Below are 22540 nucleotides of genomic sequence, written 5' to 3'. Positions count from 1 at the left end.
CTGCCAGACAGTCCACATCCCTCCCAGACTGGCCCAGCAGAAGCAGGCACACCCAGCTCCTGTGTCAGCCCACGAACCCATGCCTCACTCTTCCCAGCACTTTGAGAGTGAGGGTTCTCCCTTCACTTAAGTTCCAGCCACAGATCTCAGCTCAGTACTCCTCGGCTGCATGCTCTAACTCTGGGAGGTTAGGACTGGGTCCATGGCTTTGTCCTCTGGCCCCTCAAGGTTGAGCACTAGCCATGCAGGGGCTGGGGGTGCTCAAGGTCCTCCTAGGATGCCAACAAAAATGCTTTAGTGGTAGTTGCTAGCAAAAGCACTCTGTTGGGGCAGTGTAGGCTGTGCTTTGTGCCTGCTCCTACGGGAGTGGCCAAAAAGGGATTCTGGGATCGGTCAGTGGACAGGTGGGTGCACAGGTCAGCTATGCCCTGGTCATGCAGGAAAGACAGTCCTGCTCTCTCCAGGTTCAGTAGTCAACAAAGGTTACAGCCTCATAGAGAGATATGTAGAGCCCGGGATGAGCACCTATGGCCACGTTTTGTTACAGCTGTCCCCATGCAAACCCCCCTGGGTTCCACAGAGGCTCAAACTCTATCTCTGCTGACTCTCCAGGTAGTTCTCCCTGCCAATTCATATGTCCATGGGGTCATAGGGTCTCCTGCAGCTAGGATCTTGGAGATCTGTAATGAGAATGGGCTGGTCTGCAGTTACTTCATCCATCCCTTAGGAGTTGTTCAGGGCCAGGAATAAGTTGCAGAGCTTGGCAACCCCATGCAGGGTTCCCAGCTTCCTCTCTCTTCAGCCCTGGTGTCTGCATCATCTCTCCATTGACTCTCAGTGCTTTCTCCCCAAAGATCTGTTCAAAGTATGATGGTTTACTCTATATTTTGGTCTCTCTTAGTGGAAGATGCTCTTCCTGGCTGCATCTAGTTGGCCATTTGTCCCTCTCTTGCACTTTTTAATTAAATTTATTCCTAAATATTTTATTTTGACACTATTTTAAATGGAATTTAAAAAATTTTCATTTTGAACTGTTCATTGATGGCGTATGTAAATACAACTGAGTTTTGTATTTGATCTTTTGTCCTGCAACCTTGCTGAACTCATTTATTAGTTCCGATAGTTTTTTAGCGGGTGCCCTGAAATTTTCTAGATACAAAATGATGTCATCTGCAAAAATAGTTTTATTTCTTCCTCTTCAATCTGGGTGTGTTTTCTTGACTAGTTGTTCTGTCTAGAACTTTCAGTACAATGTTGAATAGATGTGGCAAGAATAGTCATCCTTGTCATGTTCCTGATCTTAGGGGAAAAGCATCCAGTCTTTCACCATTAAATATGATGATAGCTGTGGGCTTTTCATTGGGGCCCTTTATCAAATTGAGGAAGTTCCCTGTTAGTCCCAGTTTTGTTTGTTTTAACCGTAAAAGGATGTTGGATTTCCTGTTCTTTATTAAGATGATCATGTGGCTTTTGTTCTTTATTCTATTAACATGGTGTATCATATGGATTGATTTTCAAATGTTAAAACAACTTTGCATCCATAGGATAAATACCACTTCATCATGGTGTATAATCCTTTTAATATGCTGCTGCATTTGGTTTACTAGTATTCTGTAGAGGCTATTTGCATCTACAGGCACACCTCAGAGATATTGCAGGTTCAGTTCCAGACCACGGCAGTAAAGTGAATATTGCAATAATAAAGTGAGTCACACAATTTTTTGTTTCCCAGTGCATATAAAAGTTATGTTTACACTATACTGTAGCCTACTAAGTGTGCAATACCATTATGTCTAAAAACAAAACAATGTATATTCTTAATTAAAAATACTTTACTGCTAAAAAATGCTAATGTTCACCTGAGTCTTTAGTGAGTCCCAATCTTTTTGCTAGTGGAGAGTCTTGCCTCAATGTTGATGGCTGTTGACTGATCAAGGTGGTGGTTGCTGAAGGTTGGGTGGTTGTAGAAATTTCTTAAAATAAGACAACAATGAAATTTGCTACATTGAGCCTTCCTTTCACAGAAGATTTTTCTGATGCTATATGATAGCATCTTACACACAGCAGAAGTTCTTTCAAAATTGGGGTTGATTTTCTTAAACCTTCCCTCTGCTTTATCAACTAACTTTATGGAATATTACAAATCTTTTGTTGTCATTTCTACTATGTTCACAGCATTTTCACCAGGAGGATTTCATCTCAAGAAAACATTTTCTTTGCTCATCCATAAGAAGCAACTCTTCATCTCAAGTTTTATGATGAGATTGCAGTATTCAGACACATCTTCAAGATAATTCTAGTTCTCTTGCTATTTCTACATCTGCAGGTATTTCCTCTACTGAAGTTTTTTGGATCCCTCAAAGTCACCCATGAAGGTTGGAATCAACTTCTTTCAAACTCCTGTTCATGTTGGTATTTGATCCCCTTTCATGAATCATGAATGTTCTTAATGGAATTTAGAATGGTGGATCCTTTTTAGAAGGTTTTCAATTTACTTTGCCCAGGTCTATCAGAGAAATCACTATCCATGACAGCTATAGCCTTATGGAATCTTATTTCTTAAATAATAAGACTTGAAAGTCTGAATTAATCCTTGGTCATGGGCTGCAGAATGAATGTTGTGTAAGCAGGCATGAAAATACTAATCTTGTTTTACATCTCCATCAGAGCTCTTGGGTAACTAGGTGCACTGTCAATGAGCAGTAATGTTTTGAAAGGAATCTTTTTTTCTGAGCAGTAGGTCTCAACAGTGGGCTTAAAATATTTAGTAAACCATGCTATAAACAGATATGCTGTCATCCAGGCTTTGTTGTTCTACTTGTAGAACACAGTCAGAGTAGATTTAGCATAATTCTTAAGGGCACAAGGATTTCTGGAATGGTGAGTGAGCATTGGCTTCAACTTAAAGTCACCAGCTGCAATAGCCCCTAACAAAAGAGTCAGTCTGTCCTTTGAAGCCAGGTATTGACTTCTCTCTACCCATTAAAGTCCTAGATGGCATATTCTTCCATTTTAGGCTAGATGCCTAAAATCAACAGAAGGCTCTTTTGTCTACATTGAAAATCTGTTGTTTAGTGTAGCCACCTTCCTCAATGATCTTAGATTTTCTGGATAACTTGCAGCTTCTGTATTCGCACTTGATGTTTCACCTTACACTTTTATGTTATGGAGATGTCTTCTTTCCTTATACCTCATGAACAACTCTTATTTTCAAACTTTACTTCTGCAGCTTCCTCTCTGCTCTGTCTTCATAGAACTGGAGACAGCTATGGCTATGCTCTGAATTAGGATTTTGCTTAAGGAAATGTTGTAGTTGGTTTGATCTTCTATCCAGACCATTAAAACTTTCTCCATATCAGCAATGAGGCTATTTTGCTTTCCTACCATTTGTGTGTTCACTGGAGTAGCATTTTAAATATCCTCCAGGCATTTTTCTTTTGCATTCACAACTTGGCTAACTGGTGCAAGAAGCCTAGTTTTTGGACTATCTCAGCTTTCAACATGGCTTCCTCACTAAGCTTAATCATTTCTAGCTTTCAATTTAAAATGAGAGATATGTGACTCTTCTTTTCACTCTAACACGTAAGAGACCAATGTAGGATTATTAATTGGCCTTATTTCAAAATTGTTGTGTCCCAGGGAATAAAGAGGGCTGAGGAGAGGGAGAGAGACAAGCAGAAGGACCAATGAATGTAACAGTCCACATGCACGCACACACGCATGCAAACACACGCAATTTATCATTTAAGTTCATCCTCTCATACTGGTGTAGTTTGTGATGCCCCCAAACAATTACAATAGTATCATCAAATACCACTGAACCCCGTAACAGATATTCTAATAATAAAAAAGTTTGAAATATTGCAAGAATTACCAAAATGTGACACAGAGACATGAAATTAGCACACGCTGTTGGAAAAATGGCACTGTGAGACTTGCTTGATGCTGGGTTGCCACAAACCTTCAATTTATTAAAAAAACAGTATCTGCAAAGTACAATAAGATGAAGTATACCTGTATATTCATCAGAAATACTGGTCTTTAGGTTGTTTTGTTTTCCCTTGTTATGTCTGTCTGGCTTTGGTATCAGGGTAATGCTGGCTTCATAGAATAAATTGAGAACTGTTCCCTCTTCTTTTTGTAAGAGTTTGTGAATGATTGTTGTTAATTCTTCTTTAAACGTTTAGTAGATGTATTAGGTTGAATAGTGTATCCGAATTTCATCTATTCAGAATATCAGCATGAGACTCAATTTAGAAATATGATTTATATTAATTTCCTGGGGCTGTTGTAACAAAGTACTATAAATTGAGTGGTTTAAACCACAATAATTTTTGACTGTTTTGGAGGCTAGATGCCTAAAATCAAGGTGTTGGCAGCATTGGTTCTTTCTGAGGATTGTGAGGGGTTATCTGCTTCATGCCTCTCCTAGGTTGTGGTAGATTCAGACACCCTTTGGTTTGTGGATGGTGTTTCTCTGAATCTGCACATCATCTTCCTTCTCTATGTGTCTGTGTCATTTCCCCTTTTAATAAGGACATCAGTTATACTGGGCTAGGGTTCACCATAATGATCTCATTTTAATTTGCTTACCTCTGTAAAGACCTGACTTCCAAATAATGTCACATTCTGATGTATTAGTGGGTAGGACTTAACATGTCTTTCTTACCACTGGACACAATTCGACTCATTGCAGAGTCTATGCAGATCCAGTTAAGATAAGGTCATAATGGATTAAAGTGGGCTATAAATTCAATGTAACTAGTGTCCTTATAAGAGGAGGCAGAGAAGAAAGACACAAAAACATGCAGAGAGTAATGCCAAGTGAAGACAATGGCCGAGAGTGGAGTGAGGCATCTGACAAGCCAAGAATTACCAGCAACCACAGAATGGAGAAAATAAGAGTCTCCTTCAGAGCCTCCACTCTCTATCTTCTCTCCTTCCAGGTCAATGCATGTATTTGATCATCAAAGCTGTTTTTTTTTTTTTTCTGTTTTGTTTTTTTTAATCCCCTTATCTTTTTTCTCTGTGGTTCAGTTTGGACATTTTTTATTGACCTGTGCTCAAGTTCACTGATCCTTTCTTGTGTGTGTCCAATTTGCTGTAAATCCCATTCAATGAATTTTTGATTTTAGATACTTTTTTGGTTTTAGGATTTTTTTTTCCCCGTTTTCAGACCTCTTCTGAAACTTCCCATTGTTTTACTTATTATATCCACATTTCTCTGTATACATTTTTAAAACACTGGTACTTATTTTGAAGAATTTGTCTGCCAATTCCAACATCTAGGTCACTAGTGGGTCTGCTTTTTATTGACTATTTTCAAAAATAATCAAGTAGCCACTTTATTAGATGTGGTCGATTTCCATTTTGTAGTTGGCTCTAGAAACAGCCCTAAGGTCTTAGAAATGGTCTTAATTTCTACACATGCCCTTCTTGGATTTCAACATATAGTTAACAGTGTTTACCAAGCCCCTTCAAATTTAAACTTCGATCTCTGTGTTTGTGGTGCTGGGCAACTGCTGAGACTGCTGCTCAGATCTTTCTGCCTTCCGGTGGTTGTTTTTCTCTGACCTTCTTGGAGTTTCATCCTGTGCACACTATTTAATCAGCCAACCATCTGAGGAAAGTGTGTATGTAGATTTGGGGACTTCTTTTTCTGACTCCTTGCAGTCTAGGATTTCCTTCCTCAATTTCCAGCCTCTGTTTGCTCTCAAATAAGATCTGACTCCTCAGCCTAATATTATTCATCACCATCTGCATGAACTGTACCTTCAGTGTGCTGAGTGCATGGTGGATGCTCTCTGGGGAAAAGCTGAGATCTTACCCAGTGAACACCTTTTTAACAGGGGTCAAATGCCCTACAGTTTCTGTTCACTCACCTGGGGCATCACTCTTTAAATAATATTTTGTTCCAAATTATTAAGTTACTAAGCTTTAGTGTGATACAAGCTAGTCTCACATTGCCAGAAGCTAGAATTAATTTTTGTTAATATTCACACATGATGGCTTACTCTTTTTGATAGTAATTTCGTATCTGAATTTAGTGGGAGTATGGGGGTGAGGATTGAGTTTTTTTTTTCCCAAAGGACTTTATTCCTTTTTTTTAGACAGTCTTGCTCTTTTGCCCAGGCTGGAGTACAGTGTCGCAACCTCGGCTCACTGCAAACTCCGCCTCCCAGATTCAAGTAATTCTCATGCCTCAGCCCCCAAAGTAGATAGGACTACAGGTGGGCGCCACCACACTGGATAATTTTTGTATTTTAGTAGAGATGGGATTTCGCCATGTTAGCCAGGCTGGTCTCAAACCCTGGCCACAAGTGATCCACTCACCTTGGCCTCCCAAAGTGCTTGTATTGAAGGTGTGAGCCACTGTGCCCTGCCAAGGCTTGTTTTATTCTGATGGTTTTCAGGAAGTGGTATAAATCTAAGACTCACTTTATTTTCTCGATCTGCAGACTTCATGAATGTGGAATTAAATCCCTGATCTCTGTGAAAGGAGGCCTATGATTACAGAGGCAGCACCATCATCTCATTTACTACCTGGAAAAGGGGCAGTCAGTCAGATTACCCTTTGGTTTCCTTTTCAAGAGGCTGACTTCCCTATCCACCCTTCACTTGTAGGTGTTAACACCTATTAATATTCCAACTGAAGATGCAGGGATTTTTGGTTGTTTGTTTTTGTTGAGACAGAGTCTCACTCTGTCGCCCAGGCTGGAGTGTAGTGGTGTGGTCTCAACTCACTGCAACCTCTGCCTACAACCTCTGCCTCCCGGGTTCAAGCGATTCTCCTGTCTCAGCCTCCTGAGTAGCTGGGATTATGGGCGTGTGCCACCACGCCCAGCTAATTTTTGTATTTTTAGTAGAAATGGGGTTTCACCATGTTGGCCAGGTGAAATTCGAACTCCTGACCTCGGGTGATCTACACACCTCGGCCTCCCAAACTGCTGGAATTACAAGCGTGAGCCACCATACCCTGCTGTTATCTTTGGTTTAATTCCCTAACTTTGTTCAGGCCCAAGGCCTAAGCTCCCATTCCCCAAACTCTAGGCATTATACTTTGTTCTTAGAAGAGGAAGGGCTTTCATATATAAGAGTTACAATTATCACCCAAGTTCATGTTTATCATTTTTCAAATCTGGCATTTAGGAATTTTCCATATTTTCTGCTGAGTTCAGCATTCCACTTTCAAGTATATTTGCAGTAACTTATTCAGCCTTTGGGTGTTTTGTAGCAGTGCAGGACTTTTCAGAAAACCTTGATGCCAGCAGGGTGAATACCTTCATCACTTTCCCCAGCACTTTATTAAGGCATAATTTACATACAGTAAAATGCATATATCCCAAGTATACAGCTCACTATATTTTAAAATACATACACACATACATATATATGTGTATGTTACCACTACTGCAATCGAGATATAGAACATTCCATCATTCCAGAAATTTCTATGCTCTTCTTCAGTCTATACTCACCCCCAAAGATAACCATTCCATATTTGCTTTTGAGCTTTATAAATGGAATATGTCTAGCTTTTTTTGTTCAACAATGTTTTTAAGATTTATCTACATTGCTTTGCCAGTGTATCATTATTATTTTTAGAGACAAAGTCTCAGTCTGTCATTTAGGCTGGAGTTCAGTGGCATGATCACAACTCACTGCAGCCTTGAACTCTTGGGCTCAAGGGATCCTCCCACTTCAGCCTGCTGAGTAGGTGGGACTACAGGCGTGTACCACCATGCCCAGCTGATATTTAAATTTTTCTGTCGAGATGGTGTCTTGCCATCTTGCCCAGGATGGTTTTGAACTCCTGGGCTCAAGTGATCCTGCCTTGGCCTCCCAAATTGTTAGGATCACAGGTGTTAGCCATTAAGCCCAGCCCATTCTTTCAATTGCAGACTAGTATCCAATGTATAAACATACCATTACTTGATTATTAGCTTGTTGGTGGATATTTGGGTAGTTTTCAGATTGGGAATATTACAAATAAAATTGCTATTCTTGCACAAGTCTTATTGTAAAAACACACCCTCATTTATCTTGGGTAGATCTTTAGAAGTGGAATCACTAAGTCACAGGGTAGGCATTATGTTTATCTTTATAAGCAACTGGCAAACTGTTTCCTGAGGTGATTAAACCATCTTGGACTTCTATCAGTTGTTCCACATTCTCACCATTTGGCAGGTATGCAGTGGTATTTCCTTGTGGTTTCATTCTACATTCCCTGATGGCTGATGTTTGAGTGCCATTTCCTATGCTACTCCCGCATCTGGAGAGCTTCTGTGAAGTATGTATTCAACTCACTCATTGTTAAACTGGGTTGCTGTTACAATGGTTTTAAAATGTTCTTTGCTTTCCTTTGTTAGTTCTGTGTATTGTGAATATTTTCTCTTAGGCCGTGGCTTGCCTTTTCACTTTGAAAGTATCTTTTTGATGAGAAGTATCTAATTTTGATGAAATCTGTCAGTTTTTTTGTTTAACTTTCCTGAGATGTCTTCGCCTAAGATATCCTTGTCTACCCCAATGTCATGAAGATAGTCTGTGTTTCCTTTTACAAGATTTATTGTTTTGCCCTTCACATTTAGTTCTATAATCCATTTTGAATAAATTGTGTACGGTATGAAGAAGGCATTAACATTGCTTTTTCACAGAGATCCAGTTACTTCAACTCCAACTGAAAAATCTTCCCTTTTTCTATTGAATAGCTTGTTTTTGTTGAAAAGCCAATAACCATATACATGTGGGTCTATTTCTGGACATGTCTATTTCTATTTGTTGTTTATCCTAACTCTAGTACCATACTCTCTTAACTGTTGTAGCTTTAGAGCAAGTCTTGACATTGGGTAGTACAAGTGCTCCAATTTTATTTTTCTTCTTTAAAATTATCTTGGCTACTTAGAATCTGTTGCATTTTCATTTATGTATTTGCCAATTTCTACAAGATAGCCTTGTGGGATTTTGATTTCATTGAATCTAGAAAACAATTTGTGGGGAACTGACATCTTACCATTATGCAGTCTTTCAATCCATGAGCATAGAATATCTATTTATTTTGGTGCTCTATAATTCTTCCCAGCACTGTTTTGTAGTTTTCAGAGTAGAGGTCTTGTTGTTAACTGTCTTCCTACTTAGAAGTTTGACTTATTTGATGCTATTACAAATGGCATATTTTAACGTTATATTTTCAAGTGTTTGTTGATAGGGTATAGATATACAACTGAATTTCATATATTTGCCTCACATTCCGCAAAATTATCAGTCCTGGTAGATTATCAAGCAAATGCTTGGCAATCTTCAAGAAATCAGAGAATGGAGAAAATGTCATCTAATTAGAAACAGATCTAATTTTCCAAATGGCTTAAAAAGTGACTCATTCTTTGTATACAACCCCTCACAGTTATGACCTCAGAAACACTACCTTCTAAGTTTCTTTTTCCTTTGAAGAACAGGTAACTATAGAGTTAAATTTGCTCTTGGTATACTTCTTGGAAGATGAGAAGAGCATCAAATCCTTACAAAGAGGAATCTCTGTTTCTCTGGTAAATGTAGAATGGGAGCAATGAGGACATGGCCTGCACGATGTCCTCCATCTGCAGAATGGATGAATATTCCCAATGTTCAATGGCAGCACTATTTCTGAAGAATGCCAATTAAGATAGAGAGATATATTAAAACAGACTGGGACTGGGGTGGGGTGAATAGATTTGTGAGAGTCAAATTATCCTTAATTGTCACATTTATGAATTCTTCACTGTAAATAATAATCCCACTTTTTCATCCTTCATTTTTTCTTTTTTTTTTTTTAGATACATGGTTTCTTCTCTGTTGCCCAGGCTGGAGTGCAGTGGCACCATCATAGCTCACTGCAACCTCAAACTCCTGCCCTCAAGTGGTCCTACCGTCTCACCTTCCCAAAATGCTAAAATTACAGGTATGAGCCAGTACCCAGCCATTGTTTTCTTTTTCATTCTTTTCTTCCCAATTTGATTTATAATAGAGTGATAAGCATCTGCCTAATTACAAATAATTATGATAAACAGGGATCCACTCTAACTTCAAATAAAACCAATGTAAGGCACAACTATTCAGGAATATTTTGTATTTTCAAAGTATTTAGGAATTCTTTAATTAGAAAAATAAAGGCAATGGGATTATCTATAGGTTCTAAAAGTACCCATGAATTAAATCACTTACATCTCCCACTTAAAAAACAAAACAAAACCTTAAATCACATTGCTGTTAAGCTTTCATACAGTAAGAAATAAGACCAAGCTATGCTGGAGTATAAAAACCTGAAATTCTGAGCATGAAAATAATTTATTGATTAGACATCTTGCTTATTCAAGCATTAGGCCTACTGGAGATAGAATTAACACAGCTCATGGAAAAGGAAAAAAATTCCATTCAGCACCTGCTTCCTTTCAAATTTCCTGGGGACATGGTTTATGCATTTTGTACTATAGGCTCACCCTAAAGCATCCCCATGTGCTTGATGTTGATTAACTTGAACAGGATATGAGAAACTTTGTGTACACTCAACTTGGCAAATATCATTAGCGACGCGACTTTTGGAAACATTCTTAGGCACAAGAAATAGCACTGCCTGCAGTGAAAGTCCTTGATAATCAAAGAAAACAATTCCATTAAATATAATTTTACAAATATGAAAGAAAATATAGGCATTTTTGCCAACAGACTGCTCTACATATCAGGAAAAATGTCTTAATGAGATTCCTCCTATGAGATTAAAAGGTCACCTTTTAATTGACAACTTTCAATTGACACTCAGTTGATTCTGTGGTATTAAGAAAAATCAGAGAAAAATAAAACTGATTTAGCCTAAATAAGATTTAGGAAAAGAAATGCAAGCCTATTAATATGGAATAATAGCTGCACTTCTTTGGCTAAGTCATTAAAAAATGCCAATTAAACATTTTCAGTCAAATTTTATTTAAAAAAAGCAGATAAACATTACAATTTAATAATCTAATCTAAATATGCACTTGACAATGAAGCATATCTGAGTATGGAGTGAAAAAGGTTTTCCAAAAAACCATCAAATATATTATCTCCAAATACCCGAATAATAAATCACTTCTGCAGGCCTTTTGTTAAGTGGAATCATAAACAAAGAACTGAAGATTTATTGCTGTGAAAACAAATCTGTGGTACAGTAGCATGAATCCTGGGTATTTCGCATAATCAGTTAGGTCAAGTGAAGAAGGTGAAAATGTGATAAGAAATTTGTGTGTGTGTGCACATGTAAATCTGTAAGCCAGTTGACCCAAGAGCAACTGAAACATCTAATTTGTTCAGTTGAGATCGGACATTGTTAAATTTCCATTTTTTAGAAGGCAATTAAAAATGACAATTCCAACAGCCCACAAACCAAACAAAAAAAAACTGTAGAGAAATTAAAACTATATTCAAAGAGCCTTTTTTTTTTCAGCTCAATTTCAGCACCCCAAGGAAAATAAAAGCATCCATGACTATCACAGATGAAAACAAAATGAATGTCATTGGAATCAGTTATTTTTCCCCACTGAGGTATAAAATCTATATAGAAATTTGATACTATACTATAACAAATTGTACTTCTCATAGTTCTGTTTTAATTTCCTTTAAACCCTGTTTCATATAGTTTTTTTTGTTGTTGTTGTAAAAATGTTGTTTTCATGATTCTGAATCTGGTTCCAGTTCTTTTATTTTTATATCAATATTTAATATACTGGCTACCAGTTCTAATCAGGAAAAAAAATCTTGGAAATCTCTTCATTATGACAGCACGTTCAGCAGAAATTACTGATGTGCAAGCAAACCATAAAAGGTACAGTTCTCCAGAAAGCATATTTTGTTGATTTTTTTCATTGTCTCAGTATTCTTTACCATGATTTTCGGAGAAAGACTCTTTCAATCTTGTAAACATCAGTGTGCACAGTCTCATTACTATGCAGTTTCACGTCCATGGACAGGAAGGCTGGTTCACAGCTAGTGAAAAGCTAGAGAAGTCTAAGTTTTAATGGCTGATAAACCTTACATCCTGCAGAGGAGGAAAGCACTTTTCCTTTTTTGCTACTTAAGAATGTGGCAGAAATGTATGCTGAGGTAGCCCAGTCAATCCTTATTTTTTTCGTTTTTTTTGTAAATTTGGTCTCAGAATATTTCTGGCAGGGTGACGTTTCGAAGAAGCCACTGCTGGGACCGACTTCCATTGCAGTCTCTAATGCTGGGCACCTGGCTATCCTCTTCTGTGGCTTTATCCAGGCACTGATTACTGTTCACATGCTGCAGGGTTAATTTCTGAAACAGAAAAAATCTTAACATGAGAGTGGAAGAAAACAAAACACCTCAAGCATCAGTTTTGGTGATTAAGTTCCTCTGTAGAAAAGGTGTTTTTTTTGGTAATATACATTATTTAAAAGACAATGGAGAAAAGGGAGGTAGGTGGGTGGATGGATGGATGGATGGATGGAGAAACAGAGATAGAGAGAGAGATAAGTAGGTAGATACGTAGGTCGATAAAGAGGTATGAGGGAGGGAGAAAGGCACTGGGTGGGGTCCAGTAGGGTACACTTGACTTGCTGCAAGATGACCTAAATTCTAAGTCCTAATTCTGGCATAAGCTCTGTAACACTATGAGAAGCTTCTCTTTTTTGTGCTTCAGTTTCCTAAACAACAAAAAAAGACCAGATTAGTGGTTCCTAATTTAGGATCCTCAACCTATTTTCAAACAGCTATTTCAAAATTGTTTCATTTCTCTATGATAAGGCTGTTCAAGTTAATTTTGTGATTCCAAAGCTCAAGTTTTTAGAAACTCAGGTCTTTCTGATAACTCAAAATCATAAGAAGGTTGGGACAGCTGATATTTAGTAAAATAAATCTTACGCCTATGTCCATAGCAAACCCAGAGACTATCCTGGTGGTTAAAGGAGATGGTGTGGTACAGAAAGAAAAGCACAGGAATGTGGAGTTGAGTTCACAGCCTGGATAACTTGAGGTTTCTCATTTTAAAAATTAGGATCACATTACATATTTTGAGCAGATTTTGGGAAACTACATAGATAATGAAGATAAAGTACATAGTGCCTCACCTACAAAAGAGATTCTTAATAAATGGTTAACAGACATAGCTATATATTTTATCTACTTATTTAAGTTCTAGATTTGATGCGGCAACATGTTATTAGGATGATTTTAGGATGATTTTGAAAGGGCAGGGCAGGTAAGAATTAACAGATAGATAGTTAACAATGATCCACACCAATGATTGTGATAATATGCTCTGGTCATGTTAAGGACTTCAAAGTAGTTGTATACAGGAATGTGCGTTAAGCATTACTCTACAAATGTAAATTAACTCTAAGGAAATGTAAAATGTTTAACACATAGTTATCTGATTCTTTTACTCATGGCTCTATTTTAACGTAGTTCTTTTATCTGAAACATTTCATTTTCAGGAGGCCCTTTTTGCACCTATTAGAACTTAAAACAAAATCTAATAATTGTATACAGCTACTTAGGCTTCCAGTCATTTATTATTCTTCCATGTTGTGGTCAAAGTAGGACCTGGCAGATGACAGTCTATCTATCTTTGCAGATGTCACTATTGATACTGTCTTTAGGTTCAGGATTCTATCTTTAATGCTTCCAAATGTAAGACTAGAACCTAGAAGAGAGTCAGCATGGCTGTGGGAATTTTTTTTTTTCTTTTTTTAATGCAGACTTTGTGTAGTTTATTGAGAGGAGGGGCTTTGCAGTCAGACATTCCTGGGGTGATTTCCAGATTTGTCACACACCCAACTATATGCTTCTGAGCAAAAACCTAAACTCTTTGAGAACCAGTTTCCTCATCTATAAAATGGGGACAAAAATACCTCACCGGGTTTTTATGAGGAAACACTGAGATAATGTACATAAAGTGCTGCCTATCCCAGAGTAAATGCTTGATAAATGGTACAATGACATTTATATACAATGGTAATTTGCATTTATAGAGTAATGCTTATTACTGGAAAACACAACATCCTAGCAACATCCTGAGCGGCCATGGACACAATCCAGCAGCCAGAGCGCTGCGGCTCAGCGTGCACATTGCTGCCAACGGCTTCAGTCTCAGTAAAGACCAAAACAAGAGAACCTCTCAAACATTCCGGGAGTTCCTGCAAAGCTTATCCCAGTGGCCTCCCTCATGAGGCCCATGGTCCCTATTACTAAAAACAAAAAACCCCCAACTAAGCACAACAAAAAATTTAGTTGGGAGAGTTGGTCTCTCTCAACCCAGTTTCTAAAAATGTGCATTTCACTCATCTAGATTCATTAAAATAAACCCATCACAAAGACATAGGTTATTGCTCTGTGCTGAGTATTTAACTGTTCGACATCAGGACAGAATCCCCATAACTTGGAAGGTGAGCAGCACCCCCAGGAAGCCTAGACTCTGGTGGAGAACCCTGTTCCAGATATAACTCTGGCTGCTGAGAGCAGGCACAGAGCCTTGTGGCTTGGAACCTTGTGAGTAGGATGCTGTCATCACAGCACTCCTCAGAGGACTCAGGCAACACCAACTGGTCTCCATTCAGAGAGCTGGACTAAGGCATCAGGACAAGCAGGTGACAAGCATCTAACTGTAACCTTTGAAGGAGAGGATAAAAACTATAATTAATCATTGAGTAAAGTCTACCTGCATCCTAGAAAAAATAATTTGCCAACCTCCTATTCCTAACCTCTAGACGTAACTAGGTCTAAAATCTGCATTTTATTCCAGAAAGGACAGATACAAGTAGTCAAAGCAAAAGAGCCCAGTGCCTTATTATAAATTTTATGTAATATGTAATATAAGCAAGACTCAAAACTATTAATCAAAAATAGCGTGGTACTGTGCAAAGAAACCTGGATCGAGAATCAAGAATTCCAGATTTGAGATCTAGTCATACTATCTGGCTGCTCGGGGACCTTGGGCAATTAATTTCCTTGGGAAATTAATTCTGAGTTTCAATTTCTACTTGTATAAAAAGTATCCTGGGTTTAATTTCTAGGGTTCCTTTGAAATCTAAGAATTCATGATTTTAGATTACAGATAATTGACATAAGTATTCTGTTATTTTTCTAGACTGTTACGTTTTCAATGGATGGAGGCAGGACGATTCTGATGGGCTGTTCCCCTCCAGTGCTTCCCCTGTAGTCTGCTCAGGCTGTTGGACCTGCATTGCAACTCAACTTCTCCCTCTGCCCAGGGAGAGGGAGGTATTCCTTTTACAGGTATTGACTCAAAAACTGCTCCCTAATAAACATCCTGAATGCTCAACTTTATCTTCAAGTCTGCTTCTGGGAGAAATCAATCCTCAGCATTAATGTTTTATCTCAGCAGGAAAAAACCTTGCAAAGTGATCTAGAAGTTTTAAAACTTCACACTCATAACTGGCTCTGTTTTTTTAATTTAATTTTATTTTTTGAGACAGAGTCTCACTCTGTCGCCCAGGCTGGAGTGCAGTGGCACGATATTGGCTCACTGCAAACTCCACCTCCTGGGTTCACGCCATTCTCCTGCCTCAGTCTCCTGAGTATCTGGGACTACAGGTGCCCGCCACCACGCTCGGCTAATTTTTTGTATTTTTAGTAGAGACAAGGTTTCACTGTGGTCTCGATCTCCTGACCTCGTTATCTACCCACCTCGGCCTCCCAAAGTGCTGGGATTACGGGCTTGAGCCACCGCGCCCGGCCGGCTCTTTCTACATACTCTATCTCCAGCTTCTTACCTGTTTCATCAAACATTTACTTTTGGAATACTGTTGTGGTAGACTGTGTAGGTTGGCTAGCCAACAGTCCTTCCCAATCCCTGTATCTCTTGGCCATCTCACACTCTAACAACTAGAAAACCAAAGACTTGCTTTCCCAGCTTCCTTTGCAGCTGGGGGTCACATGGGATGTTCTGGTCCATAAGACATAAGCAGAGCCTGCTAAGGGGGTTCCAGAAAAACCTTTTACTTCGCTAATAAAGGGCAACACATGTGGTAGTGTACCATTCCCCTTTCCCTTTTCTTTCTGCCTGGAGGTGGGATGTGATAGAGCTGCAGCAACCCTCTTGCGGCCACAAGGAAAAGCTAAGAATATTACAACAACGTTACCCCTGACATCACTATGCCACTGAATTTACTTACCTCTAGACTTATGTAAGAAAAATAAATCCCTATTTGTTTTAGCTATAATAAATAGGTTTCTAAAAATACTGCTTAATTAATATACTGTCATTTTCCAATAAACTTAAGGGGTTTTTCATTTTTAAAATTTTGTGGTTGTCACAATGGCTATGGGGTGCCACTAGCACTTACTACCTGGAGCCAGAGATGCTACACACCCTGCAATGCATGGGGCAGTCACAACCAAAATGGCAGTAGCACACACCATGGGAAACCCTGGAACAGAACATTCAGGCCATTTCCAATGGCCATATTAACTGAGCTATTATTATAGGTAATATCATTTTTTCTATAGCCTGACATTGTGAAAGGAGACCCAAGATTTATAAAAGATGATCTCTGTCCTCTAGGATCTGACAATCTAATAGTGGAGAAAAGATTGCTAGATAAATAACTACAAACAAGTACAGCTTTATAGAGGTCAAAGATGACTGTAATTAAGACTGACAGAATTAATTTCAGATTAGGATTCATGGAAGTGATGTCAAAGCTGGGTTCTTAAGAATGGGTAAGGTGTGTCAGGCAGAGGGAAGCATATTATCTTAGATGTGAACTAGGAAAGTATAAGGTATGTTCAGAGAACAGCATATTGATGATTAAAGTAGACCATGGTTGGTGTATGACACAGTATAGGGAGGAAAGATGGCCAAAGTCAGTAACTTTGGACAACATTTCCATTTAAGGAGTAGGACAAAGAAGGAGAGACAGCCAGGCCAACAAAAGGAATAGAGAGCAAACTAAGAAAAGAACCTAAACAGTAGTGCATCTTATGGCCAAGGCATAAGAGGATATGAAAATATCAGGCCAGGCTGGGTGCAGTGGCTCATGCCTGTAATCCCAGCACTTTGGGAGGCTGAGGCGGGCAGATCACCTGAGGTCAGGAGTTCAAGACCAGCCTGGCCAACATGGCGAAACCCTGTCTCTACTAAAAGTACAAAAATTAGCCGGGCATGGTGGCGGGCGCCTGTAATCCCAGCTACTCAGGAGGCTGAGGCAGGAGAATAGCTCGAACCAGGCAGGCGGAGGTTGCATGAGCCGAGATCGCACTACTGCACTCCAGCCTGGGCGATACCAGCGAGACTCCATCTCAAAAAAATAAATAAATAAATAAAATAAAAAATAAATAAAAATAAATTAGAAAATATCAGGCCAGGCATGATGGCTCATGCCTGTAATCCCAGCACTTTGAGAGGCTGAGGCGGGTGGATCGCTTGAGTCTAAGCGCTCAAGACCAGCCTGGACAACATGGTGAAACTCCGTCTCCACAAAATTACAAAAATTAGCCAGGCATGATGGCATATGTCTGTGGTCCCAGCTCCTCTAGAGGCTGAGGTGGGAGGATAGCTTGAGCCTGGGAGGTGGAGGTTGTGTGAGCTGTGACTGTACCACTGCACTCTAGCCTGGGTGACAGAGCAAGACCCTGCCTCAAAAAAAAAAAAAAAAAAAAAAAAAAACATCTGTTTAGTGGCACTAAATGCCTTACAGAAGTTAAGCCAAATTAAAAAGAACCAGAGAAAGAGATATTGAAGATGTTGGTGCTGGTTCCAGAACCTGGCAAAAGCAAAAGTTGAAAAATTAGGCAAATAGGTGGAAAGAGGTTTACCACGGATGCTTTAATTGAACTAATACCTTTTAAGTACTTCCATGTGAGCCCATTTGATGGTGGTGGAGAGAAAGGTTCCAGACAAAAGGAAAGATATATATGAAAGGATCTGTTATATATGTCACTGGGAAATCATCACAAGCCAGAGAACTTCATTAATTAAAATTTATCTTTCACTGAAGTGTTTAAGTAATTTTAAAAGCCTACTTTCTGCCTCATTTCTCCCAAACTAGACTATAGAACTTGAAGACATAGAGAAGGAATGGTGGCTTCTCAGTAAACAAGGACCCAGGGATTAGAGGCAACTGTGATTTTATAAGACTAAAATTTAATTATTAGGGAGATTAAAACACGTTTATTTTACTTATTTTTCCCACCTGTCAATATTTAGTGTATAAGACAAGTTTGATCCATATTCAAGGTCCACAAGAACTCACTCCTTTAGATATAAAGTATATAAATATACCCAGTGACACACATAATTTTATTACTATAGGCAGCTGCGTAACTTACCACTGGGTCATACTCCCAGAGTTGGTTGCCTTTTAGGTGGTGGCATTTGAGCATTGTAACTGGGCCATTAAGTTTGGAAACATCCAAGCAAAGGTCATCTGTTCTAATTTCTTTGTTGGCAGTATAAGAGAAAACCTGGAAATAAAAATGCACACACATAAACAGAAAAAATAAATTAGTCAGCATTTTAAATGCCCAATTAGCTGTCAGGGAAAATACAAGTATTTCAAGGTACATGATTTACATACTTTATTAAAGTAATGAAGAATAAAGTGACTCAGAAAAGCTACCACTAATTTACACTAATGTTATGTTACTCATTTTCTTGCTTACAAGGTGAAGCAAAAATGACCTTGAGCTCTCTGTATACACTGAATGTACTGTCAAGGGTTGTCATCTGTTTGAATAAAAGGGCAAAATAAATTTTGTGCTCAGCAATGTAAATATAGTTCTCACAATGGGCCTTTCACAAATGTGTCATTAAAAAAAAAAAATCACCGGATTGAAAGCTTCCTTCACCTAAAAGTCTTTATTATTTTCTCTTTAAAGGAAGGAAAATATTTCCTGAATGATGTCATGGTATAAAAAAGGCAAAGTAAAAACAAATCTGAAAATTATCGCTTTTAAGAGTTTTCTAAGATACTCACCTGATTACCCCCCATACCATGGCAATTAAAAATTCCAACTTTTTCATTCTCTTTTCTAGCCATGTTATCTAGACACTGATTCGTTTCCACATTTCGTATCTATGGGACAATAAATAATGAAAATATCAGGAGTTGGAGAAGTTAATTAGACAGACACACACACAGATACACTAAAAACCAACCTAAACTTTCCCTGGCACTACTCTGAAATGGCCTATTGGCCTATCACTGTCTGAGTATCTAAAATTCATTGGTCTAGAAAGGTCTTACAAACTGTTTATGTAATTTTCTGTGTTTATGGGGGAAAATCCTTACAATTTCTTTTTTCCTTTTTTTCAAGTTATTCCTTTCAAATTTGTATTGAGTTCAACAAACTCTACTTTGGTTAATGATTTAAAAAATTAACTCCCTGATGACACTATTATCAATCAAGACAAGAACATTAATTCTGATAACTACTCTGATGACTTAGGAGAGACTAAGATGACTCTAGTCAAAGAGCTTGGAACTTGTCTTACCTGGAAGCTTAACCATAGTGTGGTAAAAACTCTACTCTTTCACTAGACATTTGTGGATTACATAAAAGGAATTTAAGTCAGTCATCAGAATTAGGAGGAAAATTTTAGGTAATGCCCCTTGATATTTTGTTTCCTCTAAACTGTTGCAGTTTTAAAAGCATATGGTAAATTAACAGACATTTGAAAGTCTTAAATCTATTCCTATGTATGGTACTGTCAGCAGGTTAAGCCAGAAGAGAAACTACATCTGTCATGTCATGTAGACTTTTTTAAAAAGGCAACTAATTTTGTGTGATAGATAAAGTAGGGGTAAAGTTAAAACCACAAAAAAGCCAGTTACTTCTATAAACAAATATACAGTCTGCATATTATTCCAATATTCCCAAGCAGCCAGGAATAAAAACTAGGGTTCTGACATAAAAGACTCAGGTTTAAATACAAGTTACCTAAACCTTTTGAGATCAGGAACTGGGGGGTAATGTCAGTTCTATGCTGATGCTATGTAAGACAACGTATCCAGGCACCTAATTCAGAGTGCAGCATGAGCAGGCTCAGAGACAGTAATCATCTGCACTGTCACTTTACCACTAGTCACATCCATCTTGCTATTCCACCAAAATCTCAAACTTGGTTCATTCAAAACAGAATTTCTCAATTTTCTAATATGAACACTTAATCGTCTTCACATTTTAATATGTCCCCACCCCATCCCCTCTTGAGAATTGCTACCTAAAACAAACCTCATTATCATTCCTCCAAAAATTTCCCGTTTTCCTGATATCCCTATTTTTATTAATATTCCCACAACTTGTCCAATTATTCAAGCTAGAAATTTCAAAATGTTTTTTTCTCAGGGTCCAATACATTATATGTTCCCAAGAGTTCTTTTACCACATAATTTACATCATCATTTTTTATCCATTATTTTAATTGTGAAACCTATTATCTCATAAATAGGTTGTATTAGGTTGTATAAAAGATTTTATGGTTAAATACCAATGTGCATAAAGCACACCTTCCTTCATCCTAGTAGGTGATCAATTAATACCAGATGATGATGGCTATCTCACTTGAAAAAGAATTTAGTTCAGATTGGGCCAATCACAGTGACCCATGTCTATAACCTGAGCACTTTAAGAGGCCAAGACAGTAGGACAGACTGAGCCTAGGAGTTCGAGACCAGCCTGGGCAACATAGCAAGACCTTGTCTCTACAAAAAATCAAAATCAAAATCAAAATCTTAGGCATGGTGGCTCACGCCTGTAGTCTCACTTATTCGGGAGGCTGAGGTGGGAGGATCACTTGAGCCCTAGAGTTCAAGGCTGCAGTGAGCTATAATTGTGCCACTGCACTTCAACTTAAGCGACAGAGCAAGGCCCTGTCTCTTAAAAAAAAAAAAAAAGTTCATACTGTGATAAAGATGAGTCTTTATCTCACATATTCACATAAAATAATTATTTCCTTATACTTTTGATATGAATTATAAACTCTCCAATCCTGTTTTCCTCTGTTTCTTCCCCCAAATGCAGATATAAAGGTTGCTAAAGAAAGATAATAAATGCCACAGGAATTATTAGATTAACACCAATGTTATCTTCAGCTTCTCTTGCTCTCATATGGAATGGCCATTTGCTTAAATTGCCTATCTTTTACCAAAATTCAAAACAAATTAAAAAATGCAATTTTTGGCGGGGCGTGGTGGCTCATGCATGTAGAATCCTAGCACTTTGGGAGGCCGAGGCAGGAGGATCCCTTGAGCTCAAGAGTTTGGGACCTACCTGGCCAACATGATGAGACCCTGCCTCTATTTTGTAAGAGATTTGTACATAACAGCTTATACCATCCTTACAAGATTCCTATAACTAATTCCCGACACGCAAGATCTGGGCCTGTATCCCTTGGGGTTACTACTGACCATTAGATGTTGAAAGTGGAGTTTCTCCAAAGACTGGAAACCACTGCTTCCCATTAGCTGTTAGAGTGAGGAGCAACTAAACTGCATCAACAACATGTGGTCAGTGAGGCCCAGGTGAGGTGGGTGGCATGGTCAGAGACCCAGATTCAGGCTCCTGGTGGGGCCTGGAGGCACTCCTCCGATGTAAAGGGGAGAAACTGGAGATTAGACTTCTGAAAGAGCATAGCTATGATGTTAGAGTCCCTAAGTGAATTTCACATTAGAGGACAGAGGATTCTGTTTGGCTCAACAAATATGTGGCTTCTTTTTAGGTGAAGGGACATCTGCTCTCCAGGTGGGTCCCTCTATATACCGCCTGGCTAGAGAATATAGAGTTTTCAGAGAATATTCTTTTCTGTGTAGTGATACATGTGGACTACCTCATCTATGGGGTGTGTAAGATGTTTTCCTCAAGGACATGGAAAATTAGGGTGACTATGGGTTAAGTTTTGTCCTCTAGGATTCTAGGAGGGAGAAGACCACCTAATAGGTTTGTTTGCTGGGAGTTAAGTTTGAAGAGCCTTTGGAGAAGGGGAAAATGAGGAACAAACATTTTCTAGGGATGCTGAATCAAATGTTCAAAATTGTAATTCCATATAGCTTTAAGACTATATAACCAATTACCAGCTTTCCAATGAGATGTGGAGGGCAGAAAGGGTGACAACACATACTTGTTTCAAGTTTATACTGGGATGAAAATAGATATTTGGGTTGGTTATTCAAAATCTGACATTTGAAAAAAGAATTTTAAAACAGCAGAATTTGGAAAATATAAAAGGAAGAGAAAATACATTCAAGAATTGAGGACTAGCTTTTAAGGATGTTCTAGGCAAATGTCTTATTTGTTGGACTTCTAAAAATAGTGAGAACCTTCTGATAAGGGGTATTTTGAAGTTTAAGGAACAAATGGGCTAGATTCTTTCTGGAGTCTCCCACTCTTCAGAGGATTTTATCCCATTTCTTGGTGTACACACAGTCTACAGCTAACTGCTCAGTGGTCTTATTACACTACCAATTCCTTTTAGTTCACTCCTTTCAAGTCACCTCTTGACTATCTTGGAAAGAGAAAAGCAAGAAGTGAGCCTTGTTTGGTAACATATTCAGTA

At 38.4% G+C, this 22540-nt stretch overlaps 1 protein-coding gene across 2 annotated transcripts in view; it reads right to left on the bottom strand.

Moving 5' to 3' along the window:
• Positions 1-10929: 10929 nt before the first annotated feature.
• GALNT1 (polypeptide N-acetylgalactosaminyltransferase 1) overlaps positions 10930-22540 on the bottom strand; it is a 129941-nt gene continuing 118330 nt past the window's right edge. For both annotated transcript variants that reach the window (XM_009252336.4, XM_054538201.2), the window contains exons 10-12: positions 18963-19061; positions 18316-18450; positions 10930-12303 (exon numbers count right to left, since the gene is read on the bottom strand). In XM_009252336.4, the coding sequence (XP_009250611.2) occupies positions 12157-12303; positions 18316-18450; positions 18963-19061 (381 nt within the window). In that variant the 3' untranslated portion in view covers positions 10930-12156. The remainder of the gene's footprint in view (positions 12304-18315; positions 18451-18962; positions 19062-22540) is intronic.

This window comes from Pongo abelii, chromosome 17 (genome assembly GCF_028885655.2).
Source record: "Pongo abelii isolate AG06213 chromosome 17, NHGRI_mPonAbe1-v2.0_pri, whole genome shotgun sequence".
NCBI classification, from domain to species: domain Eukaryota; kingdom Metazoa; phylum Chordata; class Mammalia; order Primates; family Hominidae; genus Pongo; species Pongo abelii.
This window is presented reverse-complemented; position numbering and strand designations above follow the sequence as displayed.